Below are 21,067 nucleotides of genomic sequence, written 5' to 3' on the forward strand. Positions count from 1 at the left end.
GAGTGATCCTGGCAGAGTTCAAACTGAGCATCAGTGAGCAGATAAATGCCGCTGGATAATACTTTGGCAAGAGTGTTACGCATGACGTGGATGCGCGGTGGACGGGATCCGAAGCGGCCACATTTCCCAGACCCGCACAAATGCCGGCCAATGTGTAATGTGCTTGGAGGTGGTCATCGGGGCTGGCAGGGCAGGAGCGTGGCAGGCGCCAAGTCTAATGAAGTTTCAAGGTGGGAGGCCGTTGAAGACAATAGAGGAGGCAGAGGCAGGTCCACATCATGGCGGCAGCAACAGCCGGAAGACACTCCAGGCGGGAGGGCACTTCAGGTGGGCAGAAAAATCCCAGATTTTCAAAGGAGTGTCTGCGCATCCTTGTGGAGGCTGTGACAGCCAGGAAGAACATTCTCTTGCCACGGGATGGCAGGACTGCAGAGCTTAGATCTGATCCATTGGTGATGGGGTTGCTTAGCTCTTCGCTATCGCCTCTGCGGTTTGGCACATATTTAGTCCTGTGTTGTAGCTTTACCAGGTTGACACCTCATTTTTTTGATATGCCTGCTACTGCTCCTGACATGCCCTTCTGCATCATCACTGAACCAGGGTTATCCCCCGGCTTAGTGCTAATAGTAGAGTAGGGAATATGCTGGACCAAGAGGCTACAGATTGAGGTTACGTACAATCTGCTGCTGATGGCCCAAAACGTCTCATGGATGCCCAGTCTTGGGTTGCTGGATCTGTTCGAAGTCTATCCCGTAGGGAATGGTGATAATACCACACAACATGATGGAGGGTATCCTCAATGTGAATATGGGACTTTGTCTCCACAAAGAGACTGTCAGGTGGTCACTCCTACCAATACCGTCTTGGACAGATGCGTCTGCGACAGGTAGCTTGGGAGGCTGAGGTCAAATAGGTATTGACATCGTCTCGGTTCCCTCAATGCTTGCCACACACCCAATCTTGCAGTTATGTCCTTCAGGACTAAGCCAGCTTAGTCACCATTCTTGGTGACAGTCATTGAAATCCCCGGAGTACATTCCGTGCCCTTGTCACCCTCAGTACCTCTTCAAATTGATGTTAATTATGGAGATGTACTGCCCCATAAGCTGAGGGGGGAGGAGTTGTAATCAGCATGAGGTTTCCTTGCCCATATCCGACCTGGTACCAAGAGATTTCATGGGGTCTGACATCAATGTTGAGGACTTCCAGGGCAACTCTATCCCAATGTATACCATTATGACACCACCTGGTGGCCTTTCCTACTTATCAAATGGATTTGGCCTTTTACAGATATGCAGTCCACACTTCATAGTGGACAGGGTGGAATTTAGGGAACTTCACACTGCGTCTAAGTCATGCTGTGTCTGATGGAATAGTGTAGCTTTACCATGTATTTAACACATGCAATATCCTTTTGATGCTGACTGGGTGGAATAATAGTGGAACTATTAATTTGGAAACTAATGAGGAACTTTCTTCGGGGAAGTTATTTGAATTGCCAATACAAATCTCTCACTTTGAACACAGCTCTGACATATTTTAAAACGAGCCTGCCCTCCCCCCCTGTAATTAATAGTGAAGGGACCTGTCACTTTGTTGAACAGTAACATACAGTTCATTCCATTAGGATGTCTGTGCCTTCAGGGACTCTAATTGAATCAGCTCAATCATGAATCCAATCTGTTGATTTTATTAATCAAAGCAAGCATACAAAATGTTAAAAGCTCAACACCATGATGGCTCTATCTTTGAATGCATAGCTGGTGTGGCAATGAGATAAGACCTCAGTGCTGACCCCAAGGTGCGGTATGATTCACTGACTGACTGACTGCTTTGAGAGTGCAACCCTGTCACTGTGTGAATAACTGACCCCTTTGATGATGCAGGCCGTTCACTGCTGCCATGCCCAGCGAAGCCTTGCCATATTCACAACTTTTAAGGTACAAACTATTTTCAACGGACTCTGAAACAAGCTTTTCTTTTTAAAATGATCAATGTGCTGCTGCAAAGGCGACCAGTGAAATCTGCTGACTGGGCTCAAGGTGCACAAGAACTAACTCATGTCTCTGGAACATCATTATTACATTCAAAACACGTTTGAAAAGGAATCCTGGATATGAAATCACTTGTGAATTCACAGCTCCTATTGTCTGGGAAACTACAGAAACTAAATTATCATGGTCCCTTAGCAAGAAGGACACAGGAGTTAACAAAAGGAGGTGTGGAGAAATCAGTTTATCATAAGTTCATATGACGGCCACTATTCACCTCCACTGTATCAATGGCTTCTAATTTCGAATACTTTTTGTGGACAAAAGGAATATTGGTCATGTGGTCACATGATCGAAACTGACTTCAGATAAAACAGATTATTATTCCACGGGCCAGAGAGGGCAATGCAGCCTGGAGAGTGACAGGACAGAATAGAGATCATGCTCCAGCAAGAAGGATGGAATCCTGTCTAATAAAGTCTTCCCAGGCAATGAGAGGGGCTAATTCACTTGCAAATCTCTTCTCCATGGAGCCTTAGTTACAACTTCATAGATAAACCCTCAAGTCTTTCCACATCCATTTATCTTCAAAGAACCACGAGTGAGAACCCCTCAACCTGCAATGGTTGCATCTTAAAGGGCTAATTTAAGCACGTGATTGTGGTGATATGCATCACTGTAAATACACAAGGGGTTAATGTAAATACACTACGATTAAGTAAACACTAGAGGGAGCACCAGAGACATCATGACATGCAGACATACAGCTAATGAACACATAGAACAGGACACGACCAATGGGTCAAGCCACCAAGAGGTGACACTACCACAAGTGGGCATTACACAACCCATATATAAGGACAGGGCACACATGCTCTGTCTCTTTCCACAGGCGACACTTAGAGAGTAGGACAGGGGCAGATCAGAAGCATCACACCCACCACGTGACTTAGAGCAGACTGGTTAGTTGGAGTGAGTTACTATAGCAAGATTAACAGGAGAGCCAAACTCATAGAGAACTGTGCTAATGGTTCAATAAATCACATTGAACTTACTTCAAAGTCTGGAGTATCTTTTGGTCAAAGCTGCATCGAGTTGCAGCCTGTGTTATCCCAGAGTACATAACACAACAGTGATTTGATTCTTGTTGACCAGTTAATGCAGCCCTGTCACTAGGTGACTAACCCCTCAATAGTTTAGCCTCATCGCTGTATGGCTGACTCATTGATGGTTGGCCCTGTGATTTTTAACAAACCCCTCTCTTATGTGAGCCAGTTACTTTGTTACTGACTGCCCTCTGGAGAGTAAGGTCCTGACACTGTGTCCTTGACTGACTGATGCTTCATTCTGCTATTGATCTCTGCAGAGTTCTCTCGTGAACCTCTATTTAAAATGGATCGCAAGGTGAGCACTCCTTCTCTTTACACAAAATTAAGATTCAAACTCACCAACATCGGCTTCCTTGTGGTTCTTGATAATTTCGGCCAGTTCAAAGTTCCCAGCTATAATGGCAACCTGAAGCAAAGAAAGGACACAGCAACCGTTACTCAATGTGCCCCTCACCCTATTTGACAGGAACAAATCTTGTTTCTTGTTGGCTCAGCGCCACTCGAGTTCTCCTACTCACCGAATCCATCAATAGTTTATTTGAACCATTCTGCAGGTTTTAATTTCAGGCGGAGGGCAATTTACACAGGACATACAGCACAAAAACAGGCCATTCGGCCCAACCAGTCGATGCTGCCACTTATGCTCCACGAGCTTTCTCCCATCTTTACTCATTTAAATCTATCATGCCTTCTCCCTCATATGACTGTTTAGTTTCCCTTCAACCACTTCCTATGGTAGTGAGTTTCGCATTCTCACCACTCTTTAGGGAAAGACGTTTCTTCTGAATTCCCTATTGGATTTCTTGGTCACTGCCTTATATTGATGACTTCTAGTTATGTGCTTCAAGGATGATGGAGGTCTCGCACGCCGGTCGGGGAACTGGCAGAGAATCCCTGTCAATTCTGTGAGGGAAGCCTGACAATATTCAGTGTCCTTCAGGCAACAATTAAGGCCTCCGTCACCAAAGAGATGCTGACCAATCAGAGGACAGGAGCTATTACGTGCTGGATAGGATAAATAGTGAGAAACTGTTCCCACTCGAAAGAGCATCAAGAACTAGAGGGTACAGATTCAAAATAATTGGCAAAAGGAGTAAAGGTGATGTGAGGAATTTTTTTTCACCCTAGAGCATTGTGGCACAATGGTTAGCATTGTTGCCTCACAGCGCTAGGGACCCTGCTTCGATTCTGGCATTGGGTGACTGTCTGTGTGGAGTGTGCATCTTCTCCCAGTATCTGCGTGGGTTTCCTCCGGGCGCTCCGGTTTCCTTCCTCAGCCCAAATATGTGCAGGTTAGGTGGATTGGCCATGATAAATTTCCCCTTAATGTCCAAAGATTTAGGTTACGTTACGGCGTACAGGGATAAGGCGGGGGAGCGGCCCTAGGCAGAATGCTCTTTCGTTGGGTCGGTGCAGACTCTAGTTCCCTCTGGGTATTCTATGAGTGGATGAACTTCCTGAGAGGGTGGTGGAGGCAGGTTCGATCGAGGTATTCAAAAGGGAATTGGATTGCTATCTGAAAAGAGAGAATGTGCAAGGTTACGGGGAAAAGGCAAGGGAGTGGGACTAGACAGAATGCTGTTTCAGAGACCCAGTGCAGACTCGATGGGCCAAATGGTCTCCTTCTTCACAGTAACGATTCTGTGATTCTGTGTCAGCATCGGTTGTTGTGACAGCTGCTGGTAGAGCCCCAGGCCAAAGGTGAGTGAGGGCAAGATTGGGATCATAGGTTGGGGGGGGGGGTGCTGTTGGAGAGGGAAGGGAATTTAACTTTTAGTGGTCTATCACCTTCCTGGTGCTGGATCCCTGACCATTCGCAGAGTGCCTGATAACGTGGACCCCACCCGCCCCCCCCCCCCTCCCACCACCGGGTGACTGGTGGCAAACCCGACCATGTTTTCTAGGCAGTGTTCTGAGGGTTCGACCTGCAGCTCCTGTTAAATCCTTGCAGCACCACTAAATTGCAGTGGCATTCGAGACAATGGGTGCCAATTTGTTTCTCAGTGAGCTTAATTGAAATCCCGCTGGGAATCCTGCAGCAGCCCCTTCTGTTAATCAGGGAGGTTCTCCAGCTGCAGAGAGACTGACCCCGGAAATCTCCTGCGATTAAGTGGGCCTGTTTGCCATGGTTCCTGCCCGTACAGCAGCATTAAATCCAGCCCAGTCTTTTGCCATCCAGTCTATCAAAACATTTCATAATTTTAAAGGCCTCTACAACAAACATACATTTTTATGACAAATATACATTCCTTTGAAGCAGAAAATCCAACAGGAAAAGTGAATCAACTTCTGGCTAACAAAATAAGTTAAAGATTGTATTCGGTCAAAGGAAGTGGTTTATAAAGTTTTTAAAAATCAGAATTTAGCGAAGGAATTCCATGAAACTGATAAAGAAAGGGAGAAGCATAAAAGCAGACTGTAAAAGCTTCCATAGGTAATGTAAAAAATGTTTAAAAAAACTTTCGCAAAGACAAAAGAGGGTCCATTATAGGCAGAGACAGGAGAATTTATGATGGAGAATAGGGAAATGGAGGAGAGGCTAAATAATTGCTTTGTGCCTGGCTCCACAGAGGAAGATACAAGAAATTTTGCAGAAATGATACCAAACCAAAGGACGAGAGAGAGTAAGGAAATTGGTATTATTTAAAAAGTAGCATTGGAGAAATTAATGGGGAAGTTGATAAATCCCTGTGACGTGATGATCTACATCCCAGAATGTTGAAAGAGGTGGTTATAGAGATAGTGGACACATTGGTGATCATCTTTCAACATTTTACAGTTCCTGGAATAGTGCCTGCAGATTGGAAGGTAGCAAATATAATTCCATTGTTTGAGAAAGGAGGGAAAGAGAAAACAGGGAATTGCAGACCAGTTCGCCTAACGTCCGTAGTAGAGAAAATACAAGAATCTATTCGAAAGTATGTGACAAGTTAGAAACTGATCATTTAATTAGGGAGAGTCAAGATGGATTAATGAAAGGGAAATCATGTTTGATAAACTTGCTGCAGTTTTTTTGAGCATGTAACTAGCAGAATAGATACGGGGGAACCAGTGGATGTGGTGTACTTGGACTTTCACAATTCTTACAGGGCACGACAGGGTGGATGCAGAAAAAATGTTCTCCCTGGTTGCGGGGCTCTATAACTGGGGAACAGAGCCTCAAAATAATGGGCAGTCCATTTACAACTGAGAAGAGGAGGAATTCCTTCACTCAGGAGGTAAGTGAACCTTTGGAATTCTCTACCCCAGAGGGCTGTGGGAGCTTAGTCATTGAGTATGTTCAAGACAGAGATTGATCGATTTTGTGATACAAATGAAATCAAGGGTTACAGGAATATTGTGGGGAAATGGTATCGAGATGGAAGATCAGTCATGATCTAGTTGAATGGCAGAGCACATTCGAGGAGTTGGATGGCCTGATCCTGCTCCTATACTCCCAGGCTCCTCTATTAGGTCAACCCCAGCCTTCTTGTTTTCAAGCAAAAAGAGAGTCCGGGAGTCATTGACTGACATGTAGACTCATGTGTTTTTGGTATTATCCTTGCAAATCTTCTCTGCACCCTTTCCATTGTCTCTACTTCCTTTTTATAATGTGGCAAACAGAACTGTGCGCAGTACTCAAAGTGCAGCGCAACCAATGTTCAAACAACATCCCATTCCCCATGGAATCTCTTCAGGCAATCTCAGGAGGTGTGACACTTACCCTTTTACCTCCTCTCTGCTCACTGTCCAAGGCCCCAAACAGTCCTTCTATGTGAAGAAGCAATTTATTTGTACTCCTTTCAATTTACCATCCTCTATTCACTGCTGTCAATGTGTTCGTCTCCACATTGGGAAGACCAAATGCAGACTGGGTGACTGCTTTGCAGAACACCTTTGCTCAGTCCGCAAGCATATTAATAATCTTTATTATTAGCACAAGTAGGCTTACATTAACACTGCAATGAAGTTACTGTGAAAATCCCCTAGTTGTCACACTCCGGCGCCTGTTCGGGTACACAGAGGGAGAATTCAGAATGTCCAAACAAGCACGTTTTTCAGGACTTGTGGGAGGAAACCGGAGCACCCGGAGGAAACCCACGCAGACACGGGGAGAACGTCCAGACTCCGCACAGGCAGTGACCCAAGCCGGGAATCGAACCTGGGACCCTGGAGCTGTGAAGCAACAGTGCTAATCACTGTGCTACTATGCATGACCCTGAGCTTCCAGTTGCTCATCATTTTAATTCATACATTGCTCTCACTCTCACATTCCTGTCCTCAGCCTGCTGCTATGTTCCAGTGAAGCTCAACACAAGCTTGAGGAACAGCACCTCATCTCCCGATTTTGCACTTTGCAGCCCTCTGGACTCAACATTGACATCAACAACTTCAGACCAGGAACTCTGTCCTCCAATTTGATTTTTCTTTGGTCAAGTGCCAGTCTGTACCTTGCTTTCAATTTTCTACTTTCATTCGGAGCTGTTCATTATTCTGCCCTTAACACTCACTCTGGATTATGATGCACTATCAATTACGACGAGACGAGAGTAGAATGTAATCGAGACTTTATTACACGTGTGGCCTCCTACAGCAGCTTACGAAATGGCTGCTGTTCGGAGAGCACACACATTTATACTCCGCCTCTTGGGCGGAGCCAGCAGGCAGGGATCTACCCCCCTCCCTGTAGTACCTGTAGTACTGGGGCCTTACCGTAATACCCATATATACAATATAATACAACAGTGGTGACTACCACAGATCAATACTTTGTTTCTTTACTCCAGTCATTACCATGTCCTTTGCCTTTTGTTCCATTACATCTTTGTTATTAAATCTCTCCCACCCTCTGCCCTCCCTGGGACCTTCAATTTTGTTCTTCTTCCTCCTCCCCTACTTTCAACAGCATAAAACCCATCATATTTCTACTTCCCTTTGGTTCAGAAGGAGTTATATTCGGCTCAAACCTTTAATTCTGTTTCTCTTTCCACAGATGCTACCAGATCTGCTGAATATTACATGCACATTCTGTTTAGGTTTCATACGGTAATTGTGGGCCACATGTGCCATGGGGACTGTGCCCCAGACATCAAGAATCCATATTCAAGTCGCTACAGAACAATAAGAAGTACAATGACACCACAAGGACAAACCCATGCTCCCAACAGAGGGCTGCACTTCCAGTCAGAGTCATGGCAACAATACTGTACACAACCCTCAACCCAAATAAAATTCAACAGTTACATCGTGAATAACCCTTACCAAGCTGATTGGAGAGTTACTCTGCAAAGTTAGTGATTAATCTTTATCTTGAATGAGTGGTGTAACAGTGGGCGAGATTATTAAAAAGATTACTGTAGTAACACTCACCTGGAAGCACCACATGTCCATTCCTGGAAAGAGAAAAGCTGTGACCTGTGTTTAATCCCCTCAGATCTTGTCGCTGCATGTGTATTCCAATCACGTCCCTTCACGCTTGAATGATATTCCTGTACTGAGCTGGAAATTAACAGCACTTAACTCTCTTTCATGTGGTTGATGTTTGTGAACATGGTGGTCACACAGCACTTAGTCCCAGTGCAACGCCGGCATCGCCACATCACACAGCACTTAGAGTGAAGAAGATGAATGAAGCAAGTCGAATAGCTGATTTCTGGAAGCTGTCAATCACAGACACTACAGGAAATGAATGAATACACTTGCAGCTATAAGATCTGAGGGGTATAAACACAGGTCACAGCAGTTCTCTTTCCAGGAATGGACACTTGGTGCTTCGAGGCGAATGTTACAATTGTAATTTTTTCCACTGCCCTTCAATGGACTGCTCTCTAGATTCCAGACAGTGGTCTCTTTCCGGGGAGGGAGTCTGTCGGGGGGGGCGGGGGTGGTCCGTATAGTTAGGGGGTCTATGGGTGGGGTCCTTTTAGTTTGGAGGTCCCTGTGGGGTGTTCTCCCTATTTAGGGGATCTCTGTGGCGGGGTCCCTTTAGTTAGGGGGCCCCAGTGGGAGGTCTTCATTAAGTTAGTTAGGGGGTCCCTGCAGGGTCTTCTGGTTTAGGGGGTCTCTGGTGGGGGGATGGTGGGGCGGGGCTGGTGGGGGGGGCAGGTAGTGCAATGTGTGTAAGGGGGGGGGGGGAGGGTGGCCCTCAGATGGACTTTGGCGACAACTCCCTGAAGGAGTTACACCCTTGTCCCACTGCGAAGTCCACCACGTCAGGTTCCCGTTTGGTGATACCTGTCCGTGCCCACATGATTCATGGCTCAGAGGACCGGAGAAGTGCGAGGACCTGGGAGATTCCAGTTCCAGGCCCGTTAAGTAGATGCAAGTGGGTCATGAGGACTCATTTATATCCATTAGCGTCCTCTCGCTGGTGCACGGACATGAACCCCGATCCCGCCGCCAGCGGGGGCCCTGTGCATCGCGGTCGGTTTGCCACCCAGCATGAACCTCGACTTGGGCTGGGCGCCCGATCGCGGTCTGCGCTACCGGTGTCGCAGGGCGGAAAATCCAGGCCAGCGTCTACGTACAGTTGCACAGTGAGTAATCCTTACCCTACTGATTAAACAGAGGCTGTAAACTCACAGTGAACAACCCCTATCCTGTTGAACAAACAGTACACAGGAAGTAACTTTTATCATGCTGAATAAAGAGCAACACTACAGCTACACAGTGAATAACCCTGACCCTGCTGAACAAAGAGTGATGCGGTACTCGGAATGAACAGTAACTCAGTACAATTGTGGCTTTTTAAAACATTTTGAGTAAGTTAACACCTCTGTTGTCACAATATGCAAAGGTATTTAGTTGTGCGTCAGTGCCTTATGGATCAGGTTAAATCCCATGCAAGGTTTGCACTGAGTGCTGAATTTGGTGCATTTGAGTGCGATAGTGAGAGTTTGGTGACCGAGGGAGTGCTGAATTTGGTGCATTTGAGTGCGATAGTGAGAGTTTGGTGACCGAGGGAGTTAGGTGAGGAGGGAGTAAGGCGCTCCTTTCATTTTGTTTCCGACATTTCCGCAAAGAGTGCGAAGAGAGCCAGGAGTTTACAGAAAGTGTAGCTGACTGGGAGCAGGGTCGGAGGGCGGAGATCTAGTTAGTCCACAGGGCAGCTATATTCTGTCAGGTAAGAGGGGATGGAGGCTAGGCCAGTTACATGCTCCTCCTGTAGGATGTGGGTGGTGAGGGATACCACCGGTGTCCCCGCTGACTATACCTGCGGGAAGTGCACCCAACTTCAGCTCCTCAAAGACCGTGTTAGGGAACTGGAGCTGAAGCTGGATGAACTTCGGATCATCCGGGAGGCAGAGGGGGTGATTGAGAAGAGTTACAAGGAGGTAACCACACCCAAGGTACAGGACAAGAATAGCTGGGTTACAGTCAGGGGGAAAAAAACAAACAGGCAGAAAGTGCAGGGATCCCTCGTGGCCGTTCCCCTTCAAAACAAGTATACCGTTTTGGATGCTGTTGGGGGGGATGACCTACCGGGGGAAGGCCCTAGCGGCCAGGTCTCTGGCACTGAGTCTGGCTCTGGGGCTCAGAAGGGAAGGGGGGAGAATAGAAAAGCAATAGTTGTAGGAGATTCAATGGTTAGGGGAATAGATAGGAGATTCTGTGGTCGCGAGCGAGACTCCCGGAAGGTATGTTGCCTCCCGGGTGCCAGGGCCAGGGATGTCTCGGATCGTGTCTTCAGGATCCTTAAGGGGGAGGGGGAGCAGCCAGAAGTCGTGGTGCACATTGGTACCAACGACATAGGTAGGAAAAGGGGTGTGGAGGTAATAAACAAGTTTAGGGAGTTAGGCTGGAAGTTAAAAGCCAGGACAGACAGAGTTGTCATCTCTGGTTTGTTGCCGGCGCCACGTGATAGCGAGGCTAGGAATAGGGAGAGAGTGCAGTTGAACACGTGGCTGCAGGAATGGTGTAGGAGGGAGGGCTTCAGGTATTTGGATAATTGGAGCGCATTCTGGGGAAGGTGGGACCTGTACAAGCAGGACGGGTTGCATCTGAATCAGAGGGGCACCAATATCCTGGGAGGGAGGTTTTCTAGTACTCTTCAGGAGGGTTTAAACTAATTTGGAAGGGGAATGGGAACCGGATTTGTAGTCCAGCAACTAAGGTAGCCGATATTCAGGACGCCAAAGCGTGTAATGAGGCAGTGGGGAAGGGAACACTGACAAAGGAGAGTACTTGCAGGCACGGAGAGGGGTTGAAGTGTGTATACTTCAACGCAAGAAGCATCAGGAATAAGGTGGGTGAACTTAAGGCATGGATCGGTACTTGGGACTACGATGTGGTGGCCATCACGGAAACTTGGATAGAAGAGGGGCAGAAATGGTTGTTGGAGGTCCCTGGTTATAGATGTTTCAATAAGATTAGGGAGGGTGGTAAAAGAGGTGGGGGGGTGGCATTATTAATTAGAGATAGTATAACAGCTGCAGAAAGGCAGTTCGAGGAGTATCAGCCTACTGAGGTAGTATGGGTTGAACTCAGAAATAGGAAAGGAGCAGTCACCTTGTTAGGAGTTTTCTATAGGCCCCCCAATAGTAGCAGAGATGTGGAGGAACAGATTGGGAAACAGATTTTGGAAAGGTGCAGAAGTCATAGGGTAGTAGTCATGGGCGACTTTAACTTCCCAAATATTGAGTGGAAACTCTTTGGATCAAATAGTTTGGATGGGGTGGTGTTTGTGCAGTGTGTCCAGGAAGCTTTTCTAACGCAGTATGTAGATTGTCCGACCAGAGGAGGGGCAATATTGGATTTAGTACTGGGTAATGAGCCAGGGCAAGTGATAGATTTGTTAGTGGGGGAGCATTTTGGAGGTAGTGACCACAATTCTGTGACTTTCACTTTAGTAATGGAGAGGGATAGGTACGTGCAACAGGGCAAGGTTTACAATTGGGGGAAGGGTAAATACGATGTTGTCAGACAAGAATTGAAGTGCATAAGTTGGGAACATAGGCTGGCAGGGAAGGACACAAGTGAAATGTGGAACTTGTTCAAGGAACAGGTGCTACGTGTCCTTGATATGTATGTCCCTGTCAGGCAGGGAAGAGATGGTCGAGTGAGGGAACCATGGTTGACAAGAGAGGTTGAATGTCTTGTTAAGAGGAAAAAGGTGACTCATGTAAGGCTGAGGAAACAAGGTTCAGACAGGGCATTGGAGGGATACAAGATAGCCAGGAGGGAACTGAAGAAAGGGATTAGGAGAGCTAAGAGAGGGCATGAACAATCTTTGGCGGGTAGGATCAAGGAAAACCCCAAGGCCTTTTACACATATGTGAGAAATATGAGAATGACTAGAGCGAGGGTAGGTCCGATCAAGGACAGTAGCGGGAGATTGTGTATTGAGTCTGAAGAGATAGGAGAGGTCTTGAACGAGTACTTTTCTTCTGTATTTACAAATGAGAGGGGCGATATTGTTGGAGAGGACAGTGTGAAACAGATTGGTAAGCTCGAGGAAATACTTGTTAGGAAGGAAGATGTGTTGGGCATTTTGAAAAACTTGAGGATAGACAAGTCCCCCGGGCCTGATGGGATATATCCAAGGATTCTATGGGAAGCAAGAGATGAAATTGCAGAGCCGTTGGCAATGATCTTTTCGTCCTCACTGTCAACAGGGGTGGTACCAGGGGATTGGAGAGTGGCAAATGTCGTGCCCCTGTTCAAAAAAGGGACTAGGGATAACCCTGGGAATTACAGGCCAGTTAGTCTTACTTCGGTGGTAGGCAAAGTAATGGAAAGGGTACTGAAGGATAGGATTTCTGAGCATCTGGAAAGACACTGCTTGATTAGGGATAGTCAGCACGGATTTGTGAGGGGTAGGTCTTGCCTTACAAATCTTATTGAATTCTTTGAGGAGGTGACCAAGCATGTGGATGAAGGTAAAGCAGTGGATGTAGTGTACATGGATTTTAGTAAGGCATTTGATAAAGTTCCCCATGGTAGGCTTATGCAGAAAGTAAGGAGGCATGGGATAGTGGGAAATTTGGCCAGTTGGATAACGAACTGGCTAACCGATAGAAGTCAGAGAGTGGTGGTGGATGGCAAATATTCAGCCTGGATCCCAGTTACCAGTGGCGTACCGCAGGGATCAGTTCTGGGTCCTCTGCTGTTTGTGATTTTCATTAATGACTTGGATGAGGGAGTTGAAGGGTGGGTCAGTAAATTTGCAGACGATACGAAGATTGGTGGAGTTGTGGATAGTAAGGAGGGCTGTTGTTGGCTGCAAAGAGACATAGATAGGATGCAGAGCTGGGCTGAGAAGTGGCAGATGGAGTTTAAGCCTGAAAAGTGTGAGGTTGTCCATTTTGGAAGGACAAATATGAATGCGGAATACAGGGTTAACGGTAGAGTTCTTGGCAATGTGGAGGAGCAGAGAGATCTTGGGGTCTATGTTCATACATCTTTGAAAGTTGCCACTCAAGTGGATAGAGCTGTGAAGAAGGCCTATGGTGTGCTAGCGTTCATTAACAGAGGGATTGAATTTAAGAGCCGTGAGGTGATGATGCAGCTGTACAAAACTTTGGTAAGGCCACATTTGGAGTACTGTGTACAGTTCTGGTCGCCTCATTTTAGGAAGGATGTGGAAGCTTTGGAAAAGGTGCAAAGAAGATTTACCAGGATGTTGCCTGGAATGGAGAGTAGGTCTTACGAGGAAAGGTTGAGGGTGCTAGGCCTTTTCTCATTAGAACGGAGAAGGATGAGGGGCGACTTGATAGAGGTTTATAAGATGATCAGGGGAATAGATAGAGTAGACAGTCAGAGACTTTTTCCCCGGGTGGAACAAACCATTGCAAGGGGACATAAATTTAGGATGAAAGGTGGAAGATATAGGAGGGATATCAGAGGTAGGTTCTTTACCCAGAGAGTAGTGGGGGCATGGAATGCACTGCCTGTGGAAGTAGTTGAGTCGGAAACATTAGGGACCTTCAAGCAGCTATTGGGTAGGTACATGGATTACGGTTAAATGATATAGTGTAGATTTATTTGTTCTCAAGGGCAGCACGGTAGCATTGTGGATAGCACAATTGCTTCACAGCTCCAGGGTCCCAGGTTCGATTCCGGCATGGGTCACTGACTGTGCGGAGTCTGCACGTCCTCCCCGTGTCTGCGTGGGTTTCCTCCGGGTGCTCCGGTTTCCTCCCACAATCCAAAGATGTGCGGGTTAGGTGAACTGGCCAATGATAAATTGCCCTTAATGTCCAAATTGCCCTTGGTGTTGGGTGAAGGTGTTGAGTTTGGGTAGGGTGCTCTTTCCAAGAGCCGGTGCAGACTCAAAGGGCCGAATGGCCTCCTTCTGCACTGTAAATTCAATGATAATCTATGATTAATCTAGGACAAAGGTTCGGCACAACATCGTGGGCCGAAGGGCCTGTTCTGTGCTGTATTTTCTATGTTCTATGTTCTATGTTGCTGACCTTTTCCACGCTGAGGCAGCCATGGAGCCAGAATTGTCCTTTTTCATAGAGTCCCTGCAGTGCAGAAGGAGGCCATTTGGCATATCGAGTCTGCACCGATCCTTTGAAAGGCCACCCCACCTTGGCCCATTCCGCCACCCTATTCCTGACATGACCAATCCACCTAACCTGCACACCTTTGGACTGTGGGAGGAAACCAGAGCAGTCAGAGGAAACCCACGTACACACGGGGAGAACGTGCAGACTCCGCACGGACAGTGACCCAAGGTCGGAATCGAACCCGGGTCCCTGGCGCTGTGAGGCAGCAATGCTAACCACTGTGCCACCGTGCTGCCCCTCTGCCTCAGCGAGTCTGACTCAACTCGCTTGGGGAGAGATCACAGACCCAGGTCAGAATCTGCAAAGCCAAGCGGAAACAAAGAAAAATAGAGAAACAGAGAATTTTGCAGCTTCTCCGACTTGTAGGGTCTTCCAGTCCTGCCACAGTCAATGGATGTTTGAATGGTTTGCCGGCGGGGGGGGGGGGGTGCAGAACGCCGCAGTGGTGGGGGGGGCGGGGGGCGGCTCGCCGCAGTGGGGGGGGGGGGGGGGGGGGGTGGAATTTCCAGCCACAGAATCTGAGTTACAAGAGAGGAGGAAAGTAGAGAGAAGGAAGTCAAATGGAGGAGTTGGAAAGTTACGATGATCTGTACCCAACCTGAACTCTGAGGGTTTAAAATGGTCCAAATGAACTGCAGACAAATGCAAACTCTGATTTGCTCAGTCCATTGAACAGCAACTCTGTGATGAAGTGAAATTGCTACCCCCATCTGTTCGAGTGCTGGAATAATCTCCTGACTGAGGTTACATCCAATCATTTAGAGTCTAGATTAAATCAGGTTTCCACAAGATTTGACCGTTCTTTGAGTGCCAAGTCAAAAAATACAAGAGATTGAACTGTGCCAGATGGACTGGCGATAGCTGCCTGACCCCATCCTACCAGATAGCTGACGGATCAGCACAGGCGGATGTCAAACTGTTATATTAAACACGCTAAAACCTGTCATTGGAAAGGATTTTAAACTGTACCATGTATTTTGTGAACTTTTTAGTTGTCTTGAGGGAGAGTTTAATGAGCGCTGGGTGCAGAAACTCAGACTCACAGGGCTAGAGTCAGGACAACTCCAAAGCCATTTAAAATTGGCGGGAGGGATCCGATTCCTGGATTCCCCCTCCAATTCCTGGCAGTAGGATAAGAGCATGGGTAGCAAGCCCACATTCTGCACTCGAGACCTAGCAAGCTCCATTGTGGGTGTAGGCGCCTCCGAGACCCCGCGCACAGTGCACACTGGGTTAATGTAGAACCCACACAGTTGATCGACGGAGAGGATTTTGTAAAATGAGCGAGTCAGTGTGCATCTTTCACTCAAACAGCAGGGCCGAGTATGAAATGAATTAGGCAATCTTTCTGTGTTTCCGAATTGGCCACCCAGTCGTGCACTGAAAGGGCAATGACCAACCACAATAATCTTTCCCTCTGTGACTAGACAGTATAGTCCAATGCTCCCTGACAACGAACCGCTGGGTAGTCACTTAGCGCTAATTGCACGTCAGTTGTGTTTAATTATATGCAGGTGGGGAGCATAAATTGAGATTGCAGTCTAGGCCGGAAAAATGGTAACCTTTAAACAAATGAGATAGCTCCCCTTTAAAGTGTAGTTCATCCATTAATTTGTTTATTTTATTCATTTGGTATACTCAGAAGAGTATGACGTGCCCTCAATACCCCTTTAAGGGGCTGCCCCTTTAATTCGTTGATGAATATAAAAAGAACTTAGTGAAAATCTGTGTTAGTTGTGTTAGGAGATATGTGCTCGTTTTGTTTCACTCTGCAAATAAATGAGTAAAGGTTGGCTCCACTATTCATCTTCTCTGACTCGCTTTTCAGAATTACTTATCCCTTTATGGGATGTGGGTGTCGTTGGCAAAGTTAGCCTCTGTTGCCCAACCCTAATTGCCCTTGGACTGAGTGACTTGTCAGGCCATTTCAAGGGGAAGTTACAAGTCAGCCACATTGCTGTGGGTCTACATGTGGAGTCACATGAAAGGCCAGACCAGGTAAGGCTGTCAGAATTCCTTCCCTAAAAGATATCAGTGAACCAGATGTTTTTTTACAACAATCAATCCTAGTTTCATGGGACCCTTATTGAGACTAGCTTTGTATTCCAAATTTCTTAATTGAATTTAAATTCCGCCAGCTGCCATGTTCCCAGAGCATTAGCCTGGGTCACTGGATTGCTAATCCAGTGATTACTATGCCACTGTTTCCTCCAATAGAAGTCAGGCCGTAGGAACACACAAAATGTAAACCGGGATCCAATGGCCGATACCTTTGGACTGAACAGAGCAGAGTGTACACTGTGCATTTTCTGATCAGTGTCGGAAGAGGGTCCCAAAGGCTCTTTTTTGTGGGGGTGTCAGGAGCAGGAACTCTCCTGCCTTCTTTCGTTCTGATTTGGTTCTAATTGACACCAAACTGCCAATCCCACTCAGAGTGTACATGAAAAAGCTGTTTTCGAAAATATAGATTCCAGTGACACAGTCACCAGATATGTGTGAAAATGTTATAGGTATGACCCATATAGGGTTGGATTAGATTGGATTGGTTTATTATCACATGTACCGAGGTACAGTGAAAAGTATTGTTCTGCTCAAACAGATCATTCCGAACATGACAAGAAAATACATAATAGGACAAACATAATCTACACAATGTAAATACATAGACACAGGCATCGTGTGGAGCATACAGGAGTGTAGTACTACTCAGTAGAGAAGATGTGCGAAGAATCTGGTTTGCAAGCATTTGATGGGACGACATTGAGGGCATATTATTTAGTGTCTAACCCATGCTGAGCCTGACTTGGGAGAGTTGGATGGAACACTGTAGAGGGAGTTTAGAAATTAGCTGGAAGTGCTGTAAGGAAAAGATTGGAGTTAAACGCCCCCTACTGCAATCGCAGATTAAGCTGCTGATTTACAAGGCACAAGTGTGTGGTAGATGATTAGCAAACCTGGTGTTAGAGAGCCAGTTTTCAGAACTTATGCCAGCCAGAAATACACATTTGACAGTTTTCCCCACGTGTCAGGGTACGGAGAAATATATAGAAATATAACCGTGCAAAGTTGAAAGACCTTTCAAGCACCTAATTTTGTTTTGTGAATTGAAAGAGTCAACGATGGATTCTGTTTGGAGTGGGAAATGGCCATGAAGAGAAATAGATGAAAACACAGATGGAGAGAAAGGAATGGAGATATAGGTAGAAATACTAGGTAGATATATATAGATTGATAGAGGCAGAGAGAGACAGAAAAATACATAGATAGTGTTATGGCCAGTCCCAGGTGAGCTTCCCCAAAAGTTGTTAATCCGGGCAAGGCCCCTTGAATTGTTACCGTCCAGCTGGGACCCCCAAATCATGATAAATCCGAGAGAGGAGGGTAACTGGTTCTGTGTCTTTATTCAAACCACCCCCTGCGGGAAGCAACAAGTTTCCCTTTAAATTTCTGACCATTCACTTAACCTATCTAAATCCTTTTCTCTTGACTGTCCTGGTGGGGGAGCGGGGGGGATCCGACTCTGGGGGGCGCCTCCACGGTTGCCAGGCCCACATTCTGTGGCTAACAATCGGCGGCCGCGCTCATTCGGGGGGGGCCTCCGTTTCTCTGCACCGGCCCCCTGTAGGGTGCCGCCATGTTGCGCAGGGCCGGTGCGAAGACAGCCGCCGCGCGCATGCGCAGACCCGCGGCCGGCTGCCATGTGCATGCACGGCCGGGTGGGCATAACTGCAGGGCCCCGCTGGCAGCCGGAGTTGCGGGACTGCTGGCCCCCTTGAGGATGGAGAATCACCCCGGACTTTGTAGGAAAAAGTCCGGAGTGATTCCCGCCCGTTTTCCGGCGGGCGTGGGGACTAAGTCCGCAGAAGGGAGAATCCCGACCGTGGCACCTAATTAATTCCAAGTACACCACAGTTACTGGCTTTGCTTTATCCACACTGCTTGTTACTTCCTCAAATTACTCCAACAAATTAATCAAACACGATTTCCCTTTCTCAAAATTAGATTGGCTCTGCCTGATTGTATTAAGATTAGGATTTTCTAAATGCCCTGCTATTAACGTCTGAAGAATGGATTCGTGCATGACAGATGTTAGACTAATGAGCCTCTGGTTTCCTGCTTTCTGTCTCCTTCCTTTCTTGAACATTTGTGACTTTCCACTCTGCCGAGACTTTTCTAGAGTCTGGGGAATTTTGGAAGATCACAACACTGTATCTACTACCTCTGCAGCCACTTTACTTAAGACTTTGAGCAGCAAGCCATCCGTTACAAGGGATTTGGTAGCCTTCAGTTTTAATAATTTTCCCAGAACCACAGAACCATAGAAATGTTATGGAGCAGAAAGAGACCGTTCATGTCAGGGATGGCCAAAAGATAGATGAAAGAAATTAACCACTTATTTTGATCCCTGTGTAGATCCAAGTACCTTTTAAATGAGTTGAGTATTTCAACCTCAACCAATTTAGGCAGTGAATTCCAGATGCCCACAACCGTCTGGTGAAAAAGCTTTTCCTCATCTCCCTTCAAATCCTTCTACCAATTATCTTAAATCTATGCCCTCTGGTAATTGATTGCTCAGCTAGGAAACAAGTCTTTCCCGAGTCCCTTATATTTTTTTCAGCTCAATTAGATCACCCCTTAGCCTCCTCAGTTCCAGGGAAAACAACCCTGGCCTATCCAATCTCTCCTCATAGAGGCAATTTTCAAGCCCTGGCAACATTCTTGTAAATCTCCTCTGTACCCTCTCCAGAGCAATTCTGTCTTTCCCGTAATGTGGTGACCAGACTGTAGACACAATTCCAGCTGTGACCAAACCAGTGTTTTATACAGTGCCAGCGTTACATCCTTGCTTTTGTATTCAATACCTCACACAATAAAAGAAAGCTTTCCATATGCTTTCTCCACCAACTTGTCCACCCGTCCTGCATGCAACCTTCAAGGACTGGTGGACATGAACTCCAAGGTCTCTCCCTTCCTCAACCCCTCTCAATATCTTTCCATTTATTGAGTATTCCCTTGCTTTGTTTGCGCTCCCCAAATGTACTACCTCACAATTTTCTGAATTCCATTTGCCACTTCTCTGCCCACGCTACCAAACCATTGATATCATTCTGGGGTCGACAGCCATTCTCTTCCAGTTTTTCTGTCATCTGTAAATTTCCCAAGCGTGTCCCCTACATTTAAGTCTAAATCAATAATATATACAACACACATCAACGGTCTGAACACTGAGCCTGAAAACATCATTTTCCAATTCACAAAATCCTCCATTGACCTTTACCCTTTGTTTCCTGTCACCGAGCCAATTTTGGAACCAACCCACCACCTTTCCATGTATCCCATGAGATCTTACTTTTCTGACCAGTTTGCCATGTGGGACCTTGTCAAATGCCTTCCTGAAACCCATGTTTCATTCTTCCAGCGGAGCAGGCAGAGAGGGGAGCGATTTTTTGGTAAGGAGAGCTGAAGGTAAGCTGAACAGCTACTGCGTGTCCTTGATAAGTATCTACCTGTCAGGCAGGGAGGAAGTGGTTGAGCGAGGGAACCGTGGTTTACTAAAGTAGTTGAATCACTTGTCAAGAGGAAGAAGGAGGCTTATGTAAAGATGAGACGTGAAGGTTCAGTTAGGGCGCTTGAGCGTTACAAGTTAGCCAGGAAAGACCTAAAGAGAGAGCTAAGAAGAGCCAGGTGGGGACATGAGAAGTCATTGGCAGGTAGGATCAAGGAAAACCCTAAAGCTTTCTATAGGTATGTCAGGAATAAAAGAATGACGAGGGTAAGAGTAGGGTCAGTCAAGGGAAGTTGTGCATGGAGTCCGAGGAGATAGAAGAGGCGCTAAATTAATATTTTTCATCAGTATTCACACAGGAAAAAGACAATGTTGTCGAGGAGAATACTGAGATACAGGCTACTAGACTAGAAGGGCTTGAGGTTCATAAGGAGGAAGTGTTATCAATTCTGGAAAGTGTGAAAATAGCTAAGTACCCTGGGCCGGATGGGATTTATCCTAGGATTCTCTGGGAAGCTAGGGAGGAGATTGCAGAGCCTTTGGCTTTGATCTTTATGTCATCATTGTCTACAGGAATAGTGCCAGAAAACTGGAGGATAGCAAATGTTGTCCCCTTGTTCAAGAAGTGGAGTAGAGACAACCCCGGTAAGTATAGACCAGTGAGCCTTACTTCTGTTGTGGGCAAAGTCTTGGAAAGGATTATAAGAGATAGGATTTATAATCACCTAGAAAGGAATAATTTGATTAGGGATAGTGAGCACGGTTTTGTGAAGGGTAGGTCGTGCCTCACAAACCTCATTGAGTTCTTTGAGAAGGTGACCAAACAGGTGGACGAGGGTAAAGCATTTGATGTGGTGTATATGGATTTCAGTAAAGCGTTTGATAAGGTTCCCCATGGTAGGCTATTGCAGAAAATACGGAGGCATGGGATTGAGGGTGATTTAACGGTTTGGATCAGAAATTGGCTAG

The 21,067-nt window shown here is 46.5% G+C and overlaps 1 protein-coding gene across 5 annotated transcripts in view; it reads right to left on the bottom strand.

The window, feature by feature from the left end:
* The window catches only part of LOC140387908 (SH3 and multiple ankyrin repeat domains protein 3-like), a 1,536,301-nt gene that overhangs the window by 553,523 nt on the left and 961,711 nt on the right, over positions 1-21,067 (bottom strand). For all 5 annotated transcript variants that reach the window (XM_072471211.1, XM_072471213.1, XM_072471209.1 and 2 more), the window contains exon 12: positions 3,440-3,506. In XM_072471211.1, the coding sequence (XP_072327312.1) occupies positions 3,440-3,506 (67 nt within the window). The remainder of the gene's footprint in view (positions 1-3,439; positions 3,507-21,067) is intronic.

Source organism: Scyliorhinus torazame, chromosome 13, assembly GCF_047496885.1.
Source record: "Scyliorhinus torazame isolate Kashiwa2021f chromosome 13, sScyTor2.1, whole genome shotgun sequence".
Classification (NCBI taxonomy): domain Eukaryota; kingdom Metazoa; phylum Chordata; class Chondrichthyes; order Carcharhiniformes; family Scyliorhinidae; genus Scyliorhinus; species Scyliorhinus torazame.